The sequence below is a fragment of the Somniosus microcephalus genome, chromosome 3 (genome assembly GCF_052327205.1).
Source record: "Somniosus microcephalus isolate GS21.2 chromosome 3, FLI_Smic_1.0, whole genome shotgun sequence".
NCBI classification, from domain to species: Eukaryota; Metazoa; Chordata; class Chondrichthyes; order Squaliformes; family Somniosidae; genus Somniosus; species Somniosus microcephalus.
In genome coordinates, this window is record NC_140989.1 from 74,461,112 (window position 1) to 74,487,982 (window position 26,871).

General features: G+C 43.9%; 1 protein-coding gene across 7 annotated transcripts in view; it reads left to right on the top strand.

The window, feature by feature from the left end:
- Positions 1 to 26,871, top strand: part of ush2a (Usher syndrome 2A (autosomal recessive, mild)) — a 1,396,947-nt gene that overhangs the window by 1,131,089 nt on the left and 238,987 nt on the right. For all 7 annotated transcript variants that reach the window (XM_085981146.1, XM_085981156.1, XM_085981149.1 and 4 more), the window contains 3 exons: positions 2,369 to 2,577; positions 10,759 to 10,969; positions 24,820 to 25,017. In XM_085981146.1, the coding sequence (XP_085837272.1) occupies positions 2,369 to 2,577; positions 10,759 to 10,969; positions 24,820 to 25,017 (618 nt within the window). The remainder of the gene's footprint in view (positions 1 to 2,368; positions 2,578 to 10,758; positions 10,970 to 24,819; positions 25,018 to 26,871) is intronic.

The window sequence follows — 26,871 nt, forward strand, 5'->3', positions numbered from 1 at the left end:
TTCTGAGTTCATCGACCTGAAACGTTAACTCTGTTTCTCTCTCCACAGATGCTGCCTGACCTGCTAATTATTTCCAGCATTTTCTGAGAAGGAGTCAAATCAGGTACAGAAAGAGAAATAAAAAAAGAGGGAACAAAGAATTGGTTTAAGAGAGAAAAAAGAGACAGAAAGCAAAAGTAAGAATTTTTTTTAAAAATTACTCTACGATTCAAATTGTTCAATTTCTGCACCAGAGAGGTTGATTGGCATTGCATTAACAATTATCACGTCGTTAAAAAGGTACTTAAGCTGTTAATTACCAGACTTAACTTTCTGTTGCACGTTTAATGGGCAATTAATGAGCAAATCCAGCAAGTTCTTAAAAATAATGGGGAGGCTAAGGGTGAGATGCTGTTTGTGCAAAACAAACGGCGGAGCGACGTAAATTGACCAGCAAGTTCTGGAGATTCACAGCGTATCTCTAATCTCCTGAACTTGCTGGCTGATTTGCACGTTAATAACTGCATGCATCGCTGACACGCTGTTCTTTTTCCAACAATGTACTCTGGGTGGGGGACTTCGGTGTCCATCACCAAGAGTGGTATCAAGACAGGCAATGACTATCTCCATCAAGCAAGAGTCTAACCACCACCCCTTGACATTCAACGGCATTACCATTGCCAATTCCTCCACCATCAACATCCTGGGGGGTCACCATTGACCAGAAACTTAACTGGACCAGCCACATAAATACTGTGGCAACAAGAGCAGGTCAGAGGCTAGGTATTCTGCTGCGAGTATTTCACCTCCTGACTCCCCAAAGCCTTTCCACAAGCAAGGCACAAGTAAGGAGTGTGATGGAATACTCTCCACTTGCCTGGATGAGTGCAGCTCCAACAACACTCAAGAAGCTTGATTGGCACCCCATCCACCATCTTAAACATTCACTCCCTCCACCACCAGCGTACCGTGGCTGCAGTGTGTACCATCTACAAGATGTACTGCAGCAACTCGCCAAGGCTTCTTCTGCAGCACCTCCAAAACCAGTGACCTCTACCACCTAGAAGGACAAAGGCAGCATGTGCATGGGAACACCACCACCTCCCAGTTCCCCTCCAAGTCACACACCATCCTGACTTGGAAGTATATCGCCGTTCCTTCATCGTTGCTGAGTCAAATTCCTGGAACTCCCTCCCTAACAGCACTGTGGGAGCACCTTCACCACACGGACTGCAGCAGTTCAAGAAGGCGGCTCACCACCATCTTCTCGAGGGCAATTAGGGATGGACAAAAAATGCTGACCTTGCCAGCAACACCCCCATCCCATGAACGAATAAAAAATATCCGACCCATTATCAGACACTGCAACTGCAGTGTACTATAAGGCCATAGCACTTGATTTCAAAATGCAATTTAATAAACTGCTGCAGCCAATTAAGTACAATGACATACTTGCTCTAAACTACAAATCTAGTTCTACCAAAGATACTGAAACCTTACTTGTTTCTGATGAATAAACAAAGATAAAAGAAAAAGTTAACAAGTCTGGGATACATAAATATTAAAATTGCCTCAAATGCAGTAGCTATTTAATTTAAGAAATGAGAAATATCTTGTTAAAGTCATACACATCAGTGACACCACTACCTAACCTGTCAGATGATATATCAAATACAGTGTATCAGTACACAGATTAATTCCTATGTAGGAAAGGTATAATGTACTTCTGTTGAATAAGGTTGATGTATATTTAATAAGCTGAACCACAAAAAGGACTATATTGTAAAGCAGATGCCATTTACAGAAAATTATTCATAATTTTGTATATTTTATGTTTGTTTAATCAAGATCATGTTTTATTTCCATAAAAATCACAATTCAAAAAATGATGAATATTCATTTTGAAAATTTGAAGGCATATGAAAAGGTTATGATGTCAAGCTTCAAAAGTCAAATGATGCACTTGACAAAAGTCAAAGTTCAATAGGTATTCAAGGCTATTTGAGAAAAGATGCCTAGCTGCATATGTGCTACTCATTCAGGCTGAAGTGATGCACTCTGGGAATAACTACCAAACCACACTTTGCAACATCTGCTCTCTCTAAGTGAGTTAGCACACGTCAGACATCTTTATGTCAGAATGCTGCAGTGATGGATGCAGTTGCTGAAATGTTGCATAAAATCTGGTGTGTAGTTCTGGCTGTTAAGTGAAATTGCTATTTAAATTAATGGCGCTGTCATAGTTTATCTGTGCAAAGAATGAACACTGATTAGGGTATTAAGCAATTAGCAATTTATCATACTGGAACAAGCTTGATAATAATTAGAGTGGCATTGCTATACCAAAGGTGATTAAAAATATAAAATTTGCTGTTTTCCATTGTGCTAGGGCTTGTCTGTTGTGGGCAGGACCTGGTGAATACATCGATTACCCTTTGCTGCTCTGCACCCGATGGGTCAAGGAAATCCCATATCATTGATGGAGCCCAAGTCAAATGCTGTGGTACTGAATTTATATCCAGCAATGAGCAATGTTGTAATGGGGTTGGTTATAATCCCTCAAAACAGGTCTGCGCTGACAGGACTTCAGATGGAAAGGTAATATATTTACTTTGCTTTGTCATTCATACATGCTAAACTCACTGTTATTTCACACTTGTGCTCAATATAAACAGTTCAAGGTTTAAATCTTTTTGCATGGACAGATATGCATTATTTGCCTTGACTGCTAGATATAAACACTTTTCTGGCTGTGATTGCAGATGTAAACGGGGAAAATCAACGTTATTTATCAAAATAGCCTAGTCTCCTAATTATTTAATCTACAGTAAAATGAGCAATAAACCTCCATAGAAACCTTGTTTTTTAATCATTTATCAATTCCATTAAACTAAGGAACAGTTCATAATTTTCTGTAATTCCACAAGAGTACAAAAGAGAGCTAATTTCCTTATCCTAATTTCCCAAAGAGAAAGGAGGAAGATTTGCTCTATTCATTATTTGTACTGAAATCACCAACACATATATGAAGAACCTATTTAAAATGTCACTATAAACAGCAAACATAGTAATTCTTTCCTCATGATGTAAAAAGATGAAAATGAGAGAATATAGTCATTACCGTCTTGTATATAAAAAAGGCATTAAATCTATCTCCCCCAATAAAAACAATTCCCCCCCCCCCACCCCAAAAAAAAACAGGTGGTTTAGAGCATGGGGGCAGTTAAATTGTTAAAAATGGGATTCCCGACCTGATCCCGCCTCAACCTGCCCACTTCCGATTTTAATGGAGGTGGGATGGGGGGGGGGGGGGCGGGGGCGGGCAACCAACCCGCTCCCAGGGGGCAGTACATTTATTTAAATATTATAATGAGGCAGGAAGCCTCTTTTTTTAACCTTTGTTTTGAATTTAACTGCATGTGGATGGGTTTCACACAATTCTTAAAGCCCGGCAGTTAAACCGAGGCAGGGACTGCTGCATTCAGGAGGTAAGTGGCTTTATACTTACCTCCTGGATCCAGGGTCCCTGCTATACCCACTCCCCGCAGTCAGAGACCCCACCATAAGGACTCCGATCGCCTTCCCAGACCTATGATCCCCACCATGAGGCTTCCCCTTCCCCCCCCACCCCACCGATGATGCTGACGCCAGCCACAATCCTCCGGAACCCTGATCCTCCACTGCCAACCCCCAGCCCCCTCTCCCGCGATCCTCCACTGCTGACCCACGATCCCCGATCCCCGATCCTCCACTGCCAACCCCCCCAACCCCTGCGATCCCTGATCCTCCACTGCCAACCCCCCCTATCCACACCGCCCCCCCCAACCCCCTGTGATCCCCGATCTGCCGATTCCCAATTTTTTAAAAAAGTACTGGAGAAATGAATGGGACTGAAAGCCGATAAATTCCCTGGACCTGATGGCCTACATCCTGGGGTTACGAAAGAGGTGGCTATAGAAATAGTGGATGCATTGGTTGTCATTTTTGAAAATTCCATAGATTCTGGAACGGATTGGAAGGTAGCAAATGTAACCCCACTATTTAAGAAAGGAGGGAGAGAGAAAATGGGGAACTACAGACCAGTTAGCCTGACATCACATAACACAGCATAGAGTTACATGGTTAGTATCTCTGAAGAGTTACACTGGACAGTGCATTTACCCACCAAGCCACTGGTGCTGCTTGGCTTCATTCTTGTGAAAACAGATGAGACGTGTGTGAAAACAACGGCAGAAAAATGACAAAGTGATGCATAAAGTATTTTATTTAAAAGCAGATTGATATCACTTAATTTTAAGTGTGTGCTGTCATGTAGTGCTTAATGCCTAAGAAAACCTTAGTCCTCTAACTATAAAAAATGTATAGTTATTTAATAAGATTGAAGTCACATTTTATGAATAATGAAAATATCTTTAATAAAAAGGTGTTACACTGCAATAATTAATTAGTAATATTTCAGTAAAACTGTAAATACAAAACTATCCTGGTTTATAAATGTTTGATAATGTGTGTAACATGCGTTATTAATTTGTAATAAACACTGGTTGTACATCATTTAGAAATGTCTTCCTATTACATTTAGTTCCACTGTTGAAGGCTTATCTCTTCATCACAAATTTTAAATAAATTCCTGGTTATGTTATTATTCCTCTTATGTGGAGGAAACTATTTCTAGATATAATAACTTAGATGTAGTTTTATCATTGCAAAATGACACCATTTCACTTAAGTGTCTAATATATACAGGAAACTCTTTTTTATCCGGCACCGACGGGACCGGCGTGGTGCCGGTTGATCAAAAAGTCTGGATTACAGAGAGGTATACTTTCCAAGGAACGAGAGCCCCGTACACGGCCACAGGTGCAGGAGCCCCGGTTACACGGCACTTATGCAGGAGTCCCGGTTACACGGCCACAGATCCAGGAGTCCCTGTTGCACGGCCACAGGTGCAGGAACCCCGGTTACACGGCCACAGATCCAGGAACCCCGGTTACACGGCCACTAATATATAGTAAAACTTACCTGAACCTACTCCTGAATTTTGCCGGTTAAGAGAGATTTCCAGCTATTTAGGTGCCGGTTAAAAGAGAGTTTCCTGTACACACAAAAACTGTATGCACAGTTTCCCCGTGACTATGGGGTTGATAATGTGATGGTCATTCTGCTATAACATAGAGGGTGCAGCATTATTAGGTCTGAGCTGTACTTTGTGGCAGATGTGCCTCAAAACACCATTTTTTTTTTAGGTTCTATACTCGTTTCTCCCTCTCCAAATTGAACCTTCCCTCTATAGGTGCTATTTACAAGCTGCCAGCACCCAAAATCCCATCCTTATGAACTCGGCATACTCCCAGCATGTTGTGCACTGGGAGCAGCATTTCAATATTATAATGAGATGACCTCACATAGGGAGCTCATTCAGGCACAGGCACACACAGTGGTCCTGGTGCAGAGCAGCGATCTCAGCATGGACTTGCATTACTGACGTCCTATCGCTTTAAATCTGCAGTACCAACACCTCTAAGTTTCCCCTCTCTGAACATTATAATAAGAAATCTTAGCTGTCAGCTCACCACAGAAATCCATAAGGGAATTTTAAAAAACATCTCAAATTATAGCCAAAAAAAGCTTCAGTCAACTCCTTCTTTATTACTATTACTGATTTGCAGCGGTATTTTTATCCACTAACACAAACACAAGAAGAGCATTGTTACCATGAAACATATCCTTAGATTCCCGATTTAATTTGGTTTCCAACACTGGTCCATGGGTGGAAATGGGACGACTCTAACATTCTTAGTGACATAAACAAAAATATCCTTCACACAGTCACACAGTTCAAAGACCACATGGAAGCATTCAAAGACCGCATGGATGAACTACAGAATTTGTTCATCCCAGTTTGGCATAAAAATAAAACAAAAAAGGTGACTCAACCGTGGCTAACAAGGGAAATTAGGGATAGCATAAGATCCAAGGAGAGGACATATAAATTGGCCAGAAAAAGCAGTAAACCTGAGGATTAGGCGCAGTTTAGGATTCAACAAAGAAGGAAAAAGGGATTAATTAAGAAGGGGAAAATAGAATATGAGAGTAAGCTTGCAGGGAACATAAAAACTGACTGTAAAAGCTTTTATAGATATGTGAAGAGAAAAAGATTGGAAGCGAAGGTCCCTTGCAGTCAGAATTAGGGGAATTTATAATGGGGAACAAAGAAATGGCAGATCCAATTAAATACATATTTTGGGTCTGTCTTCACAAAGGAGGACACAAATAACCTCCCAGAGATGTCGGGGAAGAAAGGGTCTGATGAAAGGGAGGAACTGAAAGAAATCAGTATTTGTAAGGAAATGGTGTTAAGGAAATTGATGGGATTCAAGGCCGATAAATCCCCAGGGCCTGATAATCAACATCCTAGGGTACTTAAGGAAGTGGCCCTAGAAATAGTAGATGCATTGCTGATCATCTTCCAACATTCGATGGAATCTGGAACGGTACCCATGGATTGGAGGGTAGCTAATATTACCCCACTATTCAAAAAAGCTGGTAGGGAGAAAACGGGGAATTACAGACCGGTAAGCCTGACATCGGTAGTGAGGAAAATGCTAGAGTCCATTATAAAAGATGTAATAGCAGAGCACTTGGAAAGCAGTGACAGGATCGGACAAAGTCAACATGGATTTACAAAAGGTAAATCATGCTTGACTAATCTACTGGAATTTTTTGAGGATGTAACTGGTAAAATAGATAAGGGAGTACCAGTGGATGTGGTATATTTGGACTTTCAGAATGCTTTTGATAAGGTCCCGCATAAGAGATTAGCGTGTAAAGTTAAGGCACATGGGATTGGGGGCAAGGTATTGACTTGGATAGAAAACTGGTTGGCAGACAGAAAGCAAAGAGTTGGAATAAACGGGTCTTTTTCCGAGTGGCAGGCAGTGACTAATGGGGTACCGCAGGGATTGGTCCTTGGACCCCAGCTATTCACAATATAGATTAATGATCTAGACAAGGGAACTAGATGTAATATCTCCAAATTTGCAGATGACACAAAGCTGGGTGGGCGTGTGTGCTGTGAGGAGGATGCCGAGAAACTCCAGGATGATTTGGACAGGTTGGGTGATTGGGCAGAAGCATGGCAGATGCAATATAATGTGGATAAATGTGAGGTTATCCACTTTGGTGGCAAAAACAGGAAGGCAGATTATTATCTGAATGGCAATAGATTGGGAGAAGGGGAAGTGCAACGAGACCTGGGTGTCCTTATGCACCAGTCGCTGAAGGTAAGCATGCAGGTGCAGCAGGCGGTTAAGAAGGCAAATGCTATGTTGGTCTTCGTAACGAGAGGGTTTGAGTACAGGAATAAGGATGTCTTGCTCCAGTTGTACAGGGCCTTGGTGAGACCACATCTTGAGTATTGTGTGCAGTTTTGGTCGCCTTATCTGAGGAAGAATGTTCTTGCCATGGACGGAGTTCAGCGAAGATTCACTAGGCTGATACCTGGGATGGCAGGAATGACGTATGAGGAGAGATTGGGTCGATTGGGCTTGTATTAGCTGGAGTTTAGAAGAATGAGAGGGGATCTCATTGAAACTTATAAAATTCTGACAGGACTGGACAGACTAGATGCAGGAAGGATGTTCCCGATGGTCGGGGAGTCCAGAACCAGGGGTCACAGTCTAAGGATAAGTGGTATGCCATTTAGGACAGAAATGAGGAGGAATTTCTTCACCCAGAGAGTGGTGAACCTGTGGAATTCTCTACCACAGAAGGCAGTAGAGGCCAATTCATTAAATATATTCAAGAAGGAGTTGGATATATTTCTTAAGGCTAAAGGGATCAAGGGGTATGGGGAGAAAGCAGGGACCGGGTACTGAATTTGGATGATCAGCCATGATCGCATTGAATGGCGGAGCAGGCTCGAGGGGCCGAATGGCCTACTCCTGCTCCTATCTTCTATGTTTCTATAACAGAAATAAATTATTTAATTTAGTCTCAAGGTTCAGATGGTGTTTAGTTTTCTGTTCACTCTCAGGATTTATAATCTAAGTGGAAACCCTCAATTTTGTAATCAATTCCTACTACCAATTATTCCATATTGATAGAATGCAAAGTATCAGATTTTGCTTTAAATAAATATCACATCCTACTATTTATTAAAGGAATATATTGGCTGCTGACAAATGAAGTGATATTGTTTTGCCACCATCTGATGGCTCCGAATATGATCACAGCATTCTTATAAATATTCATAACCAGTGCTTATTACCAATCAATAACACACGTTACACAGAATTATAAAGCATTTATAAGCTACTTTTAGTTCAGTACTGAGAGGTTTGCTGAAATGTTACATATTATATTGGTTTAATAACTCTAAACATGTCAATCATTTATAGCAATCCTGTCACACTGTTATTAAACTGGAATTTCCAGACCATACAGAAATGAATAATTTTGTCAGAAGAATTTTCTAGAGCAGACAATCAAAATCATAGTTGTGAGCTAAAATGACATAATGGTATGTTCGTTATGATCTGAGAAGCAATGCGTGAAGAGGCTGCGCAGCTTTAGACAAGCTGTCATAGACCTGTGCAGACTCCTGCAGCAAGGCCCATTGGGCCAAGTAACTACGCTTTGCTTGGCAGTGAAAAGTCACCACCAGCCTTAACTTCTTTGCCTCAGGGTTCTTCCAGACTGCAACGGGTGATATTTTTCACATCAGTCAGTCTGCAGTATATATGCATAAAACAGTTCACTAATGTCTTCTTTACCAGGGCCAATAACTGCATCAGTTTCCCAATGGATACCAGCAAGCAGAATGAAAAGGACTTCCCATGAATGCAGGGTGTCATAGATTGCACACATGTAGCCATCAGAGCACAGCCACCCACTCCTCCCACCGCCTGCCTGAAAACTGTTGCCAGTTAAAATCCCCCCTTAAGTATTCCCAAGAGGTGTTTAGTCCGGTTCCCTGAATGTCACAAGTGTCAGAGGATTTATTGAATATAGTATGAATTCATAGTAACCACTGGAGGAACTTGGCCAGAGGTCCTGGTGACTTATAATTTGCAAACACTTCTCCTGATTTTTGTTTCCATTGACTTCAAGCTAATTGAGAGAGTCTCAGAACTATTAAGTCAAAAGGTAAAGTTTAGGCAAACATAAACCAAAAGACATGGAATATAGTAGGATTACATAAGATTACATAGAATATACAACACAGAAACAGGCCATTCAGCCCAACCAGTCCATGCTAATGTATATGCTCCACTCGAGCCTCCTCCTGTTTTTCCTCATCTAATTCTATCAGCAAAACCCTCTATTCCCTTCTACCTCACATACTTGTCTATCCTTCCCTTAAATGCATCTATACTATTCGCTTCAACCACTCCCTGTAGTAGTGAGTTCCACATTCTCATCACTTTCTGGGTAAAGAAGTTCCTTCTGAATTCCCTATTTGATTTCTTGAATTCTCTATTTGATTTCTTGAATTCCCTATTTGATTTCTGTGTTTAAGCAGAGAGCAGAACAGGAATGTTAGACATTTTAGATAAGAACAGGAAATACTAGAAATGCATGGAGGCGAATCAGCATCTAAAACAGGCTAACATTTTGATGTGACTCTTCATCCCTATTGATTCAGTTTTGAGATAGACTTTTACCCGAAATGTTACTTTCCCTTTTCTAATGCTGACTAACCTGTTGCCTCACTTACATGCTTTCCTGTTCAAGAGCAGAGAATAGGAGGGGATCAAATTAACAGAAAAGAGAGGAAGAAAGGATTATACTCAGAATATAAAAAACACCCCAAGCTACTGTTTCTACTGCTTCTAAAGTAAGAAAACAGATTGGATTTGTCCTGTAACTAAGTCTACTTTGTGGAATCCAGTCCTTTTCTTGTTGAGAAACCATAGTGAAGGGCCAAGATCCAGATTGCAGAACACTACCTGGATGGAAAAGAGTGAAAGAGGAGTTAATGTAAATCAGAAAGTAGTGTTCGGTAACACCAAACATCAATTTAAAAGTCCAGGGCCTACAAGTTAGTCTGGATCCTTTTTTGGGCCCAAACTCAGTGCTGCACAACCAGTGCTTACCAGAGCCAAGAGTCCCGAGGGTTGATGGATGTGCCTCCACAGGAAACACGCCCGTGTAGAGACAGTAATGTCAGGCTGGCTACCTCATTGCCAGCAGCCCTCAGCTATGTCCCAGGAGGGGAGATGGGAGTGGGCTACTGGGAAGGGGGCAATTGCAACTCATGTGGAGTTGGGGGAGCACTCTGTTCCTTCTGGCTCCACAGGATGGGTTTAAAACATTTAAATTACTTGGAGTTGGCGGCTGCAGGAGTCACTGAAGAAGACGCCTGGCCTGCTCATCGCTGACTAATTTCTCAATGGGGTCTTTCAACAGGCGTTATACTGCTAATTTGCAGATTTAAGGGGCCTAACACCTGTTTTAGGCATCCGGGACGCCTAAAGAAAGGACCCCACGAATTTAGCAGTGGGACCAACACCTGCAAAGATTGGGCATAGGCCGTCCCACTGCTAAATTAGTATGCATTCAACAGTCAACACTAATATATTAGCCCTGTTAAACAGGTGCAATTTTTGCACTCTCCTAACTTACTTATTCTGTACTAAGGCTCTATTTTCCTTTGATTGAAAATACCAAAGATTTTGTGGTAATTGTATTCTTCAAATTTTATATCTTTTCATATCTACATTATTGCTGCACTACCAGATTATCATGATGACAAGTTTAAAATTTCTAACCCAACAGAGAGAATGTGGTACTAGTACTGTTTGCCCACTATCCCAGACAGCCGGAGCATATTGCAACAGGTGTGATTTCAACCCCAGTATTCATATTTGCATCTGGTCAGAGGTACTGGAGGCTCCTACTGCACTGAATGAAGAGTCAAGTGAAAAGCTTTGCTTTTGGCCAGAGGAGATCATTAATGCAGGAGGTCCCAGCAGATATACATTTACAGGTATCTAAAAAACTGTATACTTATTTCCTGACAAATGCTTCTAATTTATATACTTAGAATTTATGTCATATAACAAGATGTAATTTATCTTTCATTTTGCTTTTTGTGTTATTCCTGTATACCAGAAAAGAAAAGCCCTAACGTTTCAAGGACTCATTATGCAAAAAACAAAGTGTTCAGGCTGTCACTTTACTAGAAGTTGCTAAAGTGATACAACTGAACAGGCCTTCAGGTGCTTACATATCTCGCAACATTTAGTAATGTGCTTAACTGTAATGCTACATGGGCTGCTCTATAGATAGTTCTAATATGACATGTTAATACATAAGGAATCAATGCAAATCTCATGTAGTTGCAATCTAGAACTCAATATAGTGCAGTGTTAATTGGTTTGATTGAGAAGATCTTATTGGTTCCAAATTTGTAAGTTATTCTAGTATTGTTAAATCCGTGTATCTTGATGTTGTGTGTCCTTCAATAACTAGACAGAGACTGCAGGGGAACAATCAACAGGTGTTTACTGGATGAGTGTTACTCTCAAACTAACTGTACAGATCCCTACTCAGGGTTATATACAGGTGTGGTCACTGCCAGTACTACAGTATACAGGAGCTGTAAAAAGTAGTTCTCCCCTTAAAGGTACATAATCTAAAAGGGGAGGAATTGTAGTGTAACAGTACCATAACATTCATTTAACAATTAAATATCAACTAATTGCAATTAACACTTTTAACATGCAACATCAACTGAAAATAGTCTATTTATAAATTCAGTCTTTGGGGAGGCTTCCTGATCCTTTCTGGATAGAGCCTTTCCTGAGTGTCTTGCTCTTGGTGCAGAGGCGATTCTGGCCCCCTGTCGTCGGTTGGTTCATCAGCTTCTGATGCTACTGTTTCTGGGGTAGATGCTACCTGTATGTCGGGTTCATCACCAGGTACGCGAGACATGGGGTTGACTCGTTCCTGTGACTCTAGGATCTGGTCAACATGGTGTCTCACAATGTTCTCCCCAACATCCACTGTGTACATTAGTGGCCCCTGCCGTGTGCATATCGTTCCTGGTTGCCATTTCTCTGTTCGGTAGTCGCGGGCCAAGACTGGTTGCCCTACATTGAAGCTCCTTGTCGGCTTCTCATTGATGTGCTGGAATTGCTTATTCTCAACATGTCTTCATACATTTGGTCTGAGCAAATCCAGACGAGATCTCAACCTTCGGTTAAAGAACATCATGGCCGGGGTCTGGTTGGTGACTGCATGTGTCGCATTACTGTAGGCTAACAGGAAATTGTCCACCTTATGCTGCAGTGGAATGTCGTCATCGCACATGGCCCTTACTGCCTTTTTAAAGGTTTGTACGAACCTCTCAGCCAATCCATTTGTGGCTGGATGATACGGGGCGGATGTGTAATGCCTTACCCCATTCCTTTTCATAAATTTCCGAAACTCTTCGGACACAACTGTGGTCCGTTATCAGAGCAAATCTGCTCTGGCAAGCCGTTCCTGGCAAATATGGTCCGTAGGACTGCAATCGTTTTCTCTGTGGTGGTGGAGGACATTTTGATCACCTCAGGCCATTTTGAGTGCGCATCCACGGCTATTAAAAACATTGAGTCCATGAATGGACCAGCAAAATCAATATGCACCCGTTGCCATGGAGAGGAGGGTCACTCCCATGGGTGTAGAGGGGCTTGTGGTGGTGCATTTTGGACCTTCTGGCATCCTGAGCAGCTCTTTGTCAGGTCCTCGATTTGCTGATCGATCCCCAGCCACCACCCTAGCAAGGCTTTTCATTTTCACCCCTCCCAGATGGCTTTCGTGAAGCTCATTGAGCACTCTCTCCCTTAACTTGGGTGGAATTACCACTCGGGATCCACACATCAAGGTCCCCTGGCATACTGACAGCTGTTCTCTTCTGGATGAGAATGCTGGCAACAGTGAGTCGCCATGTGTTGGCCGTCCCTTCACCATCAAATCATATACCCGAGACAGTGTCGGGTCATTTCGGGTCTCCTTCTCTATATCCGCGTTAGTTACTGGCAAGCGTTCAATTATAGTCGAATAAAATATTTCGACAGGGTCCACTGCTGGTGCTTCCTCCGCAGTAGGCAGTGGCAGGCATGATAGCCCATCAGCGTTTCCATGCTGTTTCCTGCCCTTATACTCGATTTCATATTGGTTCGCCCCTAGAAAAAGGGACCATCTTTGTAGCCGTTGCGCAGTCATCACCGGAACGCTCTTCTTTGGATTAAAGATGGAGACAAGTGGTTGGTGGTCAGTCAGCAAGGTGAACTTCTGCCCGTGCAGATAGTGGTTGAACTTTTTCACTCCCCACACTAGGCTGAGGGCCTCCCTGTCAATCTGGGCGTAGTTATGCTCGGCTGAGGTTAGTGACCGAGACGCAAAGGCTACTGGCCTCTCCGAGCCGTCCGGGAATTTGTGCGACAGCACCGCTCCAATACCATAGGGTGATGCATCACACGCCAACCGAATTGGTAGTGCTGGGTTGAAATGAGCCAACACCTCTTTTGATGTGATCAATTCTTTGCACTTCTGGAAAGCTCGTTTACATTCGTCATTCCACTTCCATGGTACCCCTGTTCGCAGTAGGGTGTTCAGTGGGTGTAGTACTGTCGACAAATTCGGCAAGAACTTATGGCAGTAGTTCACCAGCCCGAGGAACGATCTCAGTTGTGACACATTTTCTGGAGCCTTGACTACTGCCTCAATCTTTTCAGGGGACTTATGTAACCCCTCTTCATCAATAACGTGGCCACAATACGAGATCTGCTTCTGGAAAAACTCGCATTTGTGGCGATTAGCTCGGAGCCCATATTCCTTCAATCTACTGAGCACCTGCTCCAGGTTGGCGAGGTGATCACTGTCATTTTCGCCCGTGACCAGGATGTCGTCCAAATAACACTGGGTCCCTGGAATCCCTTGCAGTGCTTGATCCATTGCCCTTTGCCAAATAGCCGGAGCTGATGCTACCCCGAACACCAGCCGGTTTTATTGGTAGAGACCTTTATGAGTGTTGATCGTGAGGTACTGTTTCGAGGCTTCTTCTACCTCCATTTGCAGATACGCCTGGGCCAGATCAATCTTAGTGAAGCGTTTTCCTCCAGATAGCGAGGCGAAAATATCTTCAATCCACGGAAGCGGATATTGTACTGTGTGAAGGACTGGGTTCACTGTCACCTTAAAGTCCCCACAGATGCAAACCTTCTTTGGTTCCCCAGGCGTATTACTCAACGACCTCTTCATTACAGGAACGATGGGTGTAGCCCACTCGCTCCAGTCCACTTTGGACAGTACTCCAGAACGTTCCAAACCTTCCAGCTCTGCTTCGACGGCTGGGCGGATCGCATAAGGCACCGGTCTGGCCTTAAAAAACTTTGGGCTTGCATTTTCCTCTATTTTGATCATCGCTGTTATGCCTTTTAGTGTTCCGAGTCCCTCCTGGAACACTTCTTGTGCGTCAGTTAGCATTTTTGACAGTCGTCCAGGTGTGACGTCGTCATCCTTTTTGGCATATACCCTCAGTGCTTGTATGGAATGCCAATCTAACTGTATCTTCCGGATCCATTCACGTCCTAGTAGTGGTGGTCCTCCATCTGGCAATACATATAGGTCCATTTTTGGTGTTTCCTTGCTGTGATATATAACGTTCACCCTTATTTTTCCTTTGGGGTAGACTTTTTGCCCCGTGTACATCTTCAAGACAATCTCTGTATCTCTTAAGGGTATATGTGAGAATAGCCGCTTGTAGTCCCTTCGGTTTATGACTGTTAGGGCTGATCCTGTGTCCAATTCCATTTTCACTTGGACTCCGTCTATCTTGAGCGTGACCCAGATAGTTTGGTGATCCTCCATTTTGATTACATTATTTAGTTTCAGACAACCCAGCTCCTTGCTTCCGGAGTCTGTATCACTTTTCTGTTCGTCTGAACTACTCTCCGTCACCTTATATACCTTCTTGTACTTCTCCTGTGGAGATTTCTTGCTGCTGGTTTTCTTTCCTGACTTGCAGACTCTTGCTATGTGTCCTACTTTTCCACACTGTCTGCACACTTGGTCCTTGAACCAGCAATCCTTATGGTCGTGTGTTGTTCTGCCGCAGCGATAACACTTCACTGTTCCGTATGACATTTCATTTGTGCCATATTCTTGCGGTCTCCGTTGTATCTCTGCCGCGCCCCGTGCTGCTGCTTCGTGTGATACTACCATGCTGAAAGCCTTGTCCAGCGTAAGATCCTTTTCTGATAGAAGCCGTTTCTGGGTTCCTTCACTTTGAAGCCCACACACAAACTTGTCCCTTAAAGTATCTGCTAGTCCCGTTCCAAACTGGCAGTGTTTCGATAGCTTGTGCAGTTCCGTTAAAAACTCAGCATTACTTTCATCTTTATGCTGGTTCCTTTTGTGAAACTTAAATCTTTCCGCTATCAGCAGCGGTGTGGGGTCTAAGTGGTCCTATAGGATTGACACTATGTTTTCAAAATCCTTTTCCACTGGCTTCTCTGGGGTTACTAGGTTTCACAGCAAGCCATACGTTTTTGCACCCATTGAATTCAACAATACCAGCGCTTTCCTGTCATCTGGCACTTCATTCGCCTTGCAGTACACTTCTATGCGTTCGACATATGTCGTCCAATCTTCGACTTCATTGTCGAATGCTGTGACACTGCCACTCTTCGGCATCCCTGGGTGTGGTTAGACTGGCTAAAAATGGCGTCTCCTATGCTCTCCCTTTTTCTCCGCTGTGGCTCAAAATGGCGTCTCCCGCGCTTTCCTTTCTTCCCGTGCTCTCCCTTCTTCTCCGCTGCGGCTCAAAATAAAATGGCGTCTCCCGCGCTCTCCCTTCTTCTCCGCTGCGGCTCAAATGGCGTCTCCCGTGCTTCCTTTCTTCCCCACTGACACTGCTCACCCCCTGAACACCGCCTCTCTCTCTTGTTGACGCCGCTCGGTCCTGAACAGCGGCTGCGCCCTGTGCGCTCTACCCTCTCTTCTCGCGTTGACGCCGCTCGGTCCTGAAAAGCGGCTGCGCCCTGTGCGCTCTACCCTCTCTCTTTTCCCGTCGACGCCGCTCGGTCCTGAACACCAGCTGCGCCCTGTGCGCTCTACCTTCTCTCTGCTCCCGTCGACACTGCTCGGCCTTTTCCTGTGCCGTTGGTCGGCTCTAGCCGCCGCTGTGCGGGAAGGGTCTGCGCCGTACCTGTTGCCAGCCCGTTTCGCTGGAGTCTCCGTTGGATGGTCGACGCCCGTGCTTGTGGAATCGGCCTTCTTCTGCAGAGTTGCAGGTAGGTTTGAATCTGCTCGTCACCAATGTTAAATCCGTGTATCTTGATGTTGTGTGTCCTTCAATAACTAGACAGAGACTGCAGGGGAACAATCAACAGGTGTTTACTGGATGAGGGTTACTCTAAAACTAACTGTGCAGATCCCTACTCAGGGTTATATACAGGTGTGGTCACTGCCGGTACTACTGTATACAGGAGCTGTAAAAAGTCGTTCTCCCCTTAAAGGTACATACACTACAAGTATGACCTTTAAGAGCATTGTATACAGTCCACAACAGAACTGTTTACACTGTAAAACTCTGCAAACAATAGAGACAACATAGCAGCTTTGTCAGGCCATCGGAAATTAAATATATTCTGTTGTAGGAATGTGTGGTGCAGTGAGTTAGCACACTGTACTTTCACCTCTGGGACTTAGGATTTGCATCCAGCCCAGACAGGTCTCTGTCTCTTTGTATAATTGCTGCCTGCTGTTGAGTTTGTGTTTGTGAGATTTCTGTTTTAACAGACTGTTGTGTGAGAATCTAAGCTTACAATTAATATTTTTAACTGGAGCCTAGTGCTGCTATTTATGTTGAAGAAGCAAGACAAAATAAATCTTTTTTGGGTTTTTTCCTTTTTACATCTATGACTGTTTTGATACAGACACAAATTTCTCCATTTACCTTTCTTACTGTCACAATAGTGAGGCTCAGTCTGGTCACCCAAAGGATGCATCACATAACATTGCAAAAAAGTATTCACCAGTCTCTGGCCTCAATAATCCCAGTGAGAGACTAGGAAAAACAACATCATTTTGAACGTTCCTTTTCGTGTAGGATAACTAAATTTATTTATTCAACTCGTAAGGTATTTATTGCCTGCTGGTGAGTTCATGGCTTCCTTGAGTTAGCTTCCTGGAATAAACTATATTGTGCTGTTCCACAAATACCTTAGATGTATAAGCCACCAAGAGATATTGGGCTCGATTTTCATCGGGCCATTGAGGCGGGATTGGAGGCATGTGGGGGGTTAAAATTGCAAAAACTGGCGGGCAGGCCCAACCCCGCCTCCATCCCGCCTCCATCCAATTTTCATTAAATCGTGTCTAATGGTCCCGTCTCCATCCCGCCTCCAAGAGGCGGGATAGGCTGTTAAGGCCCTTAACAAGCACTAAATTGCCTCTATAATGCCATTTTGATAGGCGTTGGTGAATTTAACTCTTTTCCGACGTGAAGTACGCCTGTTCTGAAAAACGACGGTGAAACCTGGCGAGAGCACAATTGGATTGCTGACTGATGCGCCATCAATTACTCAAAAGACTGAAGTTGAGCGAGTAACAATCAGGCTTTTATTAACTAAAGAATGAAGGTCTTGTCTCGAGTGGTCGACCCGTCCAGAATACTAAGGGACTGGGAGGTAGTCACTTATATACCTGGAATAGTGGGAGGAGTCAGCCGAGGCATGTCCAGACCTGTACCTAGTGGAATACACATACAGACACAGACAGGTATGACAGTGGTTTACCACACTGACTATTAGCTGCAGCTCCACCATTAAATAGGATATTTGATCAGCCATCATTTGCAGGTGGCAGGACTTTGTTGTCTCAGGTCTGGGGAAACTTTTAGAAGGCATAACCACAGCTGTGGAAGTTTGGAGCCTGACACCCATCTCCAGTGTGACCTCCTGGGAAACCCCTCTCGCCACCTTCACTGAGCGCTTCCTCAACTGAGGCATATACCAAGTAATCCTAAGCCTTCAATGTGGAAGTCCCATTCGCGAAATGACACACGCCCCAACTACAGCAGTAGCCATCAGATTTTTTATTTACAGTAATCATCTGATGGCTTTTTAACATAAAACATCAAATTTCACCCAAGTGACTACCCTTGTGACTATTTGTGCAGTATCTTTCCCTTACACGTGCTCCTACGTGATGCTTCCCCTGTGACTTCAGCAGATGTGGAGGCCCCTTGCTCACTGTCTTGCTGCTCCTGTCTCGACTCCTGTGGCTGTGCAGGGTTTGAGACGCCAATCTCAATTGGGTGTGGACTCTGGTGGGGCTCTGACCAAGGGCTCTGCAGTGGCATGGAAGTGTGAGCGCTTGGAGAGGAGCCCCCACTTCCTTGATGTCAGCCACCAAATTCCTTTTCATGGGTCAGGTCCCCCTCAGCGCTTGCAAGTGGCTTGAGAGCACCTTGCTGCACATCAGGGGGGCCATGGGGACCCGTATCTGCACTGGCAGTCCTACTCAGAAGGACTTCCATTAAGGTCTGGTTTCTCTGTTCAATAGATGACCATTGCTCCTCCAGAGATGTCATTCTATTCAGAACACTCACCATGTTTTCTGCACTCTGGCAACTTATCACCTCCATGGAGGTTGCCATCCTTTCCATGGTGATGCGTTCATGCGCCAATGACTCCACAAAGGCTCTGCTCATGTTCGCAATGGACTCCTCCATTCGCTCCACACTCGCAGTGACCCTGGAGATAAAACCTGCCAGAGACTCCTGCATCTGTTCCTGGAGTTCCAGCACCGCTGATCTTGTTGATGGACCCAGAGATAGAGGGTCAACATGCAGCTGAGTCGAGCTGGCAGAGTCCTGTGCCCTCCGACTAGGACTCCCCACTGCTGTCCCTGTCTCCACAATCTGCTGATGCTCACTTGTGAGCTGTGATACACCAGGTGACAACACTACTCTATCTCGCGATGGTCCCACCGAGGTGTGAGTGTCTGTGCTTGTGCTGGGTGTGCTGAATTCTCCTGACGCTGTGCCCTCAGAGGTTGCAGCTTCCTCTGAGGAGTCTGGATGCTCAGGCTCTTCCTCCTGGCTAGTGGGAACGGGTGCTTGCGATGGTCCTGTGGGGGAGTAAAGGAAAGAGTCAGAGATGTGATGCCAAGGTTACATGCATATTGCAGATGATCATAAGTCCATCTGTTAGAGCTTTAGAATCATTATCAGCGACTCATGCAATCTCATTGAGAGAGATGGAAAACTATTCTGTCACCAGCTTGCTGTGATGCACCCGTCTGTCCGTCCCCCACTTGTGCATCGTCCTCCACTCCCATGATCTCCAGGACCATAGAAACATAGAAGATAGGAGCAGGAGCTGGCCATTCGGCCCCTCGAGCCCGCTCCGCCATTTAATGAGATCATGGCTGATCATCCAAATTCAGTACCCTGTCCCTGCTTTCTCCCCATATCCCTTGATCCCTTTAGCCTCAAGAAATATATCCAACACCTTCTTGAATATATTTAATGAATTGGCCTCAACTGCCTTCTGTGGTAGAGAATTCCACAGGTTCACCACTCTCTGGGTGAAGAAATTCCTCCTCATCTCAGTCCTAAATGGCTTAACCCTTATCCTTAGACTGTGACCCCTGGTTCTGGACGCCCCCGCCATCGGGAACATCCTTCCTGCATCTAGTCTGTCTAGTCCTGTTAGAATTTTATAAGTTTCAATGAGATCCCCTCTCATTCTTCTAAACTCTAGCAAATATAAGCCTAATTGACCCAATCTCTCCTCATACGTCATTCCTGCCATCCCAGGTATCAGTCTGGTGAATCTTCGCTGCACTCTCCATGGCAAGAACATCCTTCCTCAGATAAGGCGACCAAAACTGCACACAATACTCAAAGTGTGGTCTCACCAAGGTCTTGTACAACTGCAGCAAGTTATCCTTGCTCCTGTACTCAAATCCTCTCGCTATGAAGGCCAACATTGCATTTGCCATCTTAACCGCCTGCTGCACCTGCATGCTTACCTTCAGCGACTGGTGCACAAGGACACCCAGGTCTTGTTGCACTTCCCCTTTTCGCAATCTATTGCCATTCAGATAATAATCTGTCTTCCTGTTTTTGCCACCGAAGTGGATAACCTCACATTTATCCACATTATACTGCATTTGCCATGCATCTGCCCAATCACCCAACCTGTCCAAATCGTACTGGAGTTTCTCTGCATCCTCCTCACAGCACACATGCCCACCCAGCTTTGTGTCATCTGCAAACTTGGAGATATTACATCTAGTTCCCTTGTCTAGATCATTTATATATATTGTGAATAGCTGGGGTCCTAGCACCGATCCCTGCAGTACCCCACTAGTCACTGCCTGCCATTCGGAAAAAGACCTGTTTATTCCAACTCTTTGCTTCCTGTCTGCCAACCAGTTCTCTATCCAATACAATACCTTACCCCCAATCCCATGTGCTTTAATTTTACACCCTAATCTCTTATGCGGGACCTTATCGAAAGCCTTCTGAAAGTCCAAATACACCACATCCACTGGTTCTCCCTTATCTATTCTACCAGTTACATCCTCAAAAAATTCCTGTAGATTAGTCGAGCATGATTTACCTTTTGTAAATCCATGTTGACTTTTTCCGATCCTGTCACTGTTTTCCAAGTGCTCTGCTATTACACCTTTTATAATGGACTCTAGCATTTTCCTCACTACCGATGTCAGGCTTACCGGTCTATAATTCCCCGTTTTTTCTCGACCACCTTTTTTAAATAGCGGGGTTACATTAGCTATCTTCCAATCCATGGGAACTGTTCCAGAGTCTATAGAATTTTGGAAGATGACCAGCAATGCATCTACTATTTCTAGGGCCACTTCCTTAAGGATGTAGATTACCAGGCCCTGGGGATTTATCGGCCTTCAATCCCGTCAATTTTCCTAACGGCATTTCCCTACAAATACTGATTTCATTCAATTCCTCCCTCTCATTAGACCCCGCATCCTCCCAGGGGGTGAGGTGGGCTACTGAGGGTGGCCCTCCTCCTGTCCTCGCTCTTTCCCTCTTATTGTGAGCTCTCTTTTCCTGCAATGAGGGAGACAGGTGGAGGTTGAGTGAGAATGAAGGAGTGAGTGTAGAGAATCCATTGCATAGATGCTTAGAAGGAGACAAAGATGGAGTGAGGTGGCAAGACCAAGGGCCTTCCACAGTGATAGGGAGTGTGAGGGCTGCATAGTTGAATAGTTAGGTGAATGTGACCATAGAGAGAGAGGGAATGGGTAAGGGTGCAAGGATGTCAGTGTCAAGTGGTATGTGGAGGAAGAGATTGCTAAAGCTGAGTGGTGGTGAGGAGAGGCAATGGGGATCAGATTGAGGGTGATGGGAAATTGATACTCACTTTTCCAGTGCGCAGCAGGTCATGAAATCTCTTCCTGCACTGAAGCCAGGTTCTGCGGGTTACTGACAACGAGTTCACCTCCTGGGCCACCTGGACCCACACAGCCTTGGTTTGCTGGGGAGGCTTCTTCCTCCCTGAAGAAGGGAAGTGCACCTCTTTATGTGCTCTTGCTCCCTCCACTAAAGCCTGCAGGGCAACATCATCGAAGTGGGGTGCAGACCTAGGTCCCTGGCTGGCCATTCTTCCTGCAGGTGCCTCTCACTGCAAAGGCCAAAAGGTTGACTGTTTGCAGAAGAAGCAAGGCTTGTTGCAGACCTTAAATGCAGCAGCAATGATGACGTCATCAGAGGCGACTTTCAGACTGGAAAAACTCATTGACCATGGGTTCCCACACAATGGAACTCAATTGGCCAATTAAGTTAAAATCGCATCATTCTCCCACATCGATTTAGAATCGGGTGGCTAACACGAAATTCAGATTACACGACCCCAGCCCGCCCCAGTAGCAAAATCCAGCCCATTATATCCACTGATTGTATTCACCTACAATTGTAAATATCAGACAACACATAATTAGGAGAATACTGCATCTATATATATAAAGGAATCGATCTGTCTGTCTATCTGTCTGTCCTCGGGTGTGCGTCTGTCCGGCTATGCGCTCGAAAGTTATAGAGCCTACCTATGCGCGCGTTACCTCCGAAGAAAGCTTACGCTTCCGGGACGGTCGTAAGCGTATTTACTTTTCGGTCGGACGAAAATTGTTCGCGCCTTTTGCAAAAAACCTTCAAAATTAAACTCATTATCTGCTACTTAGCATTGATTGACTGACGTCAAGGTTCGACCAATCCTGTGCCATCACGATTGACCAATCCTACAGTACAGTCCCCTGATGGTTGGCCAATCGGTGTGTGTGTGTGGGCGGGACTAATCGTTTTCATCTCAGGGATGTGGCATCCATTGCCTCAAGCTAAAAACCCCATTGCTGCTTCAACTCCTTCCAGCTCAAAATCTGCTCATCTGGCTTTGAAAAAGTTAGTATCTCTTTTAAAAATAACATAAGATTTACCAAAAACGTTTTATAAGTACTTTCACTTTCATCTTTCAAGGTATTAAAAGGTAGAAATGTTGCCCGGCAGCAGATTGAGAGAGGGACACAGACAGGGCCCAAAAGCCTGGGACTCGATTTAAAATGTTGCCCGGCAGCAGATTCACAGAGCGACACAGAGAGGCCCCAAAGCCTGGGACTCCATTTAAACCGCCCGGCCCAAAACAGCCCTGGCAAAGCCGGGCTCCCCCAGCTAGTCTAAAATAAGACATAGGATATGCTGAGAGTGTTTGCAAAACCTAGCCCAAGGTGAGATTGCTAGAGTTGAACGTGAAGGTCCTGTGGTTTGTCAGTGTTATCTCAACACCAAGATACGTTATGTCCTTGAAATACAATCTGACCTGCTTTTTCCTTTATGATCTACACAGGTAAGGCTTGTAGAGTTGCTTATATCCTACATAAGTCAATATTTTTTTTGCCCATAATGAATGTCAAGGCAGTTAAGCATTGATGACAGTATTCTGCAGTTTAATCACATGATATGATTTGATTTGAATTGATATTGTAATATGTAAGGTTAAATTCAGCATTCACACACTTCCAACTATTCAAAGCAAAGTGGATCAAAGAATTAGCGCAACAATGCCTTATCTCTGACACGTATTATCTTCAAGTGTGGCTCTCCACCAGGAGATCAGCAGTGCTGAATATACCTTATACTTTGAACTTTAATGGTATCAAGTTTTATTTCATTGTCTTTAAAGAGAGGCATATTATATGATATCAATGCATCAAGAGGTTTGGATTATACAGTCCAGCAGTCTAAGATCAACTCCTTCCAATATGTTAGTCTGCATATAAAGCCATATTTATTGTGTTTTTTTTACTAAAATCTAGCAGCAAGTTCCTCGACACATACCACCAACATAACTTAAACTGCAATACTCTTATAGTATGTCACTCAATGTAGTGAATGGACTTTCATTTCACTTAATATTATGGCAAATGAAGAGGTATATTTTTCTCTGTTCAGTTTTTTGGCAAAAAATTAGGCACAAGAGTAAGGTCATATTTACTTTTTCGATAAAAATAATGGACCAAGGAAGACATATCCTGCTCTGATCCTGCTCCGATTTCATGTGTCTAATTCTGTTAGATTCAGGAGATGGTTCTGTGATAGTAGATTGGCGGTTAGGATCAGATCAGCCATGATCTTATTGAACGGCGGAGCAGGCTCGAGGGGCCGATTGGCCTACTCCTGCTCCTATTTCTTATGTTCTTATGTTCTTATACCCCAACGTGAGTTGTATATATTATAACACTAGCATTGACAAATTAACCTTCAGAGTGCTGCCAATGCATTGTCTCAGGGTGCAATTGAGCCTCCAGTTTCATTCATTAAACATCATAGCTTCCTGTTTTGAGACTGGAAAAATGCACAAAAGATTGAACTGGCCATGTTGAAATTGGTAAGCACGTTGATCTCTAGAACTCTAAGCTACATTTAGCTGAAAAATCGGCCTTCTAGCCAGTTTTCAGCCGTTTAGATCTAACTTTTGTAATCGGGGTTCACAGAATCACAGAAACCCCACAGTGCAGATAGAGGCCATTTCGGCCCATCGAGCCTGCACCGACACATATCCCACCCGATCCCCGTAACCCCTACACCAACACATATCCCACCCTATCCCCGTAACCCCACGTATTTAATCCCCCTAACACTAAGGGTCAATTTATCATAGCCAATCAACCTAACCCGCACATCTTTGGACTGTGGGAGGAAACCGGAGCACCCGGAGGAAACCCACGCAAACACGGGGAGAATGTGCAAACTCCACACAGACAGTCACCCGAGGCCGGATTCGAACCCGGTATCCAAAATGGTATAATGGGATGCAGGAGGGGAAAAGGGGTATTAAACTGCTTAAAGCAATCATAAAATTTAGAATAGGCTTTGTTAGTTAAAAATAAATGTAAAAATGTAAAGTTGAAATTTAAAAAATAAAGGTAAAGTGACTGGGGATGAGAAGTAAAATGGGAAACAGAAGACTGGGTAAATTTTAGGTGTTTATTTTATAGCACTAAGTTAAGATTACCATGATAAAGCTGCTCCTAACAGCTGAGAGGCTAATGTATGTAACATTATTATGGTTTGTTTCAAATCTAAGTGTGTGTGCCCATTGAAAACTGAAAAAAATGGTTGGCCCAGGGAGCACTGAATTTTCTGAAGCTACCAGCAGTCTAGGGGTTAAGATACTACTGTAAAATGTGCCAGTAATGCATTTGAATTTTACTGGTTTCCTTGCAAGAGGAACATGTATGTCTGATTGAAAGATGTGGATCACAAGATTTCTGACCTTAAATTTTCTTTGAACTTTTTTCCTGCAGATACTAATTTAGATCCATATGTTACATATGAGTACAGAATAGCTGCTTGGAATAGTTATGGACGGGGTTTTAGTAACATCAGCAGAGCTACCACTGAACAAGATGTGCCTCAGGGCGTGAATCCACCTAAGTGGAGGAAAGTGGACAACAGGAAAGATATGATCTTGCTGAACTGGGAAGCTCCTGCACAACCAAATGGTATAATAATAAATAAAGTAGCTTATTTATTAAGACTTTTTTGATATAAAAAATATTCTGCGCTAATACTGTATGAGAATTAATTAATTCTGAGCACTGCTTAATTCAAATATCCATTTAAATTACCTTCTAATGTAATAGAGAAGTAAATTTTCAAAATTAGGGATATTACAGTGGTTTCAGTTGAAATTGCAAAGCAAAAAAAGCACTGGTAAAATATATTTTTTGCACAAGACATTTGTGTCCACGCTGCAGGAAATAGGCCCCATATATCTTAAACATTGTTTAGATCAACGTTGTGTGAACTTGAGCCAGTCCTGTAATAAAATATTATAAGGATTGAACTGAAAGGTGTATGTTTTGAAAAGAGCTGATCACTCATCTGCATCCATGAAGTGTTTAATATAAGCACGTTATAGATAAGAACTGGTAGCTGTCTTAAAAGTATCACTTGTAGCAATGTTACATCTCATAGCTATGTTCACGGTATCTCCAGTAACTGTTAAATGTATCCCCAGAATCTGTGTTAAGGATATCTCATGAAGTTATTACTTTAAGTATGTTAGGGGGAAAAATTTGGTGGCACCCCCTTTGGGGCGCTACTTTTAGCGCCCTTAAAATGTTAGCGCCCCAGCGCCATAAATTCAGTGGTAGCGCCCCAAGCAGGAGGCCGGGCGCTACTGGAAGCGCTCCCCCTCCTTCCTGGGGCGCGACAAGTGAATATCATGGCGCTATGTGCAACACCACCACGCTCGTCGGCACGTATTACAGGCCTCTCTCCCCTGATTAAAGGGGAAGGGCATAGTGCTGCGCGTTCCGGGGCCCTGCTGGACCACCGAGGAGCGGGACGCCGGGAAAGCAGCCCGGCACTTAAGCGATCGCGGCCAGCACCCTGAATAAACAAGGGGAATGGGGCAGGTGCGGGCAGGCAGCCAAAAAAAATGGCTGCCCACCACCTGCGCTTTAACTTACGCCGCCGGGGATGCAAAAACGCCACCCAGACCCTGTCAGACATATCGTCCGGCGATAGGTTAGGGGGTGCAACTGAAGTTTGTGGCCGGGAGGCGTTAGCGGCACCGCACCGCACCCGGGCGCTAGGGGCTTTGCGCAAAACAACCCAATTTTTCCCCCCTTAGATTTTTACCTTCCCAAACAGTTAGAAAATACTTATTTTAATAAAATTTTGTTGAGAGGCTTCAAACTTAAATTGTTCCTTATTCCAAACACCCTCATGCCTTTGGAGGATGTTTAAAATACAGTTTATTAATGCTTACTTTATTTTGTAAATCTATACTGTCATTATATATGTTTTAAACACATAAGTGTTGTGTATGTCCCTTTAAGGGAATAACTGGTCTTAGACTGCAGTACCGGCAGTGACCATCCCTGTATAAAAGGCCCTAGCAGGCTTGTGTAGTTTCAGTTTCAAGCTGCCTCTTGTTCAGTAAAGTACCTGTTAAACTGTTCTCCCGAAGTCCGTGTATGATTGAGGCGTGGATTTTACAATAAGAATGTCAATTGACTATCAATGCTTGTCCACTAATTGGTTTAAGGGGGATATGGGCATATGGGTAGAGAGATGGAGGGCATAAAGCAAAGAGCCGGTGTAAAAGGAATTTTATTGGACTGGAAAGATGCGGTGAATGGTATTCCATTAGGGGTCTTATTTACTATATATATGATTGATCTGGACTTAGGAATTGAGGGAACAATATTGAAATTTGCTGTTGGCACCAAATTTAGGAGCTATGGCAAGTTGTGGCAATAACTGTGGAAGACATCGCTGCAGAAGTTCCTCAGGGCAGTGTCCTAGGCCCAACCATCTTCAGCTGCTTCATCAATGACCTTCCCTCC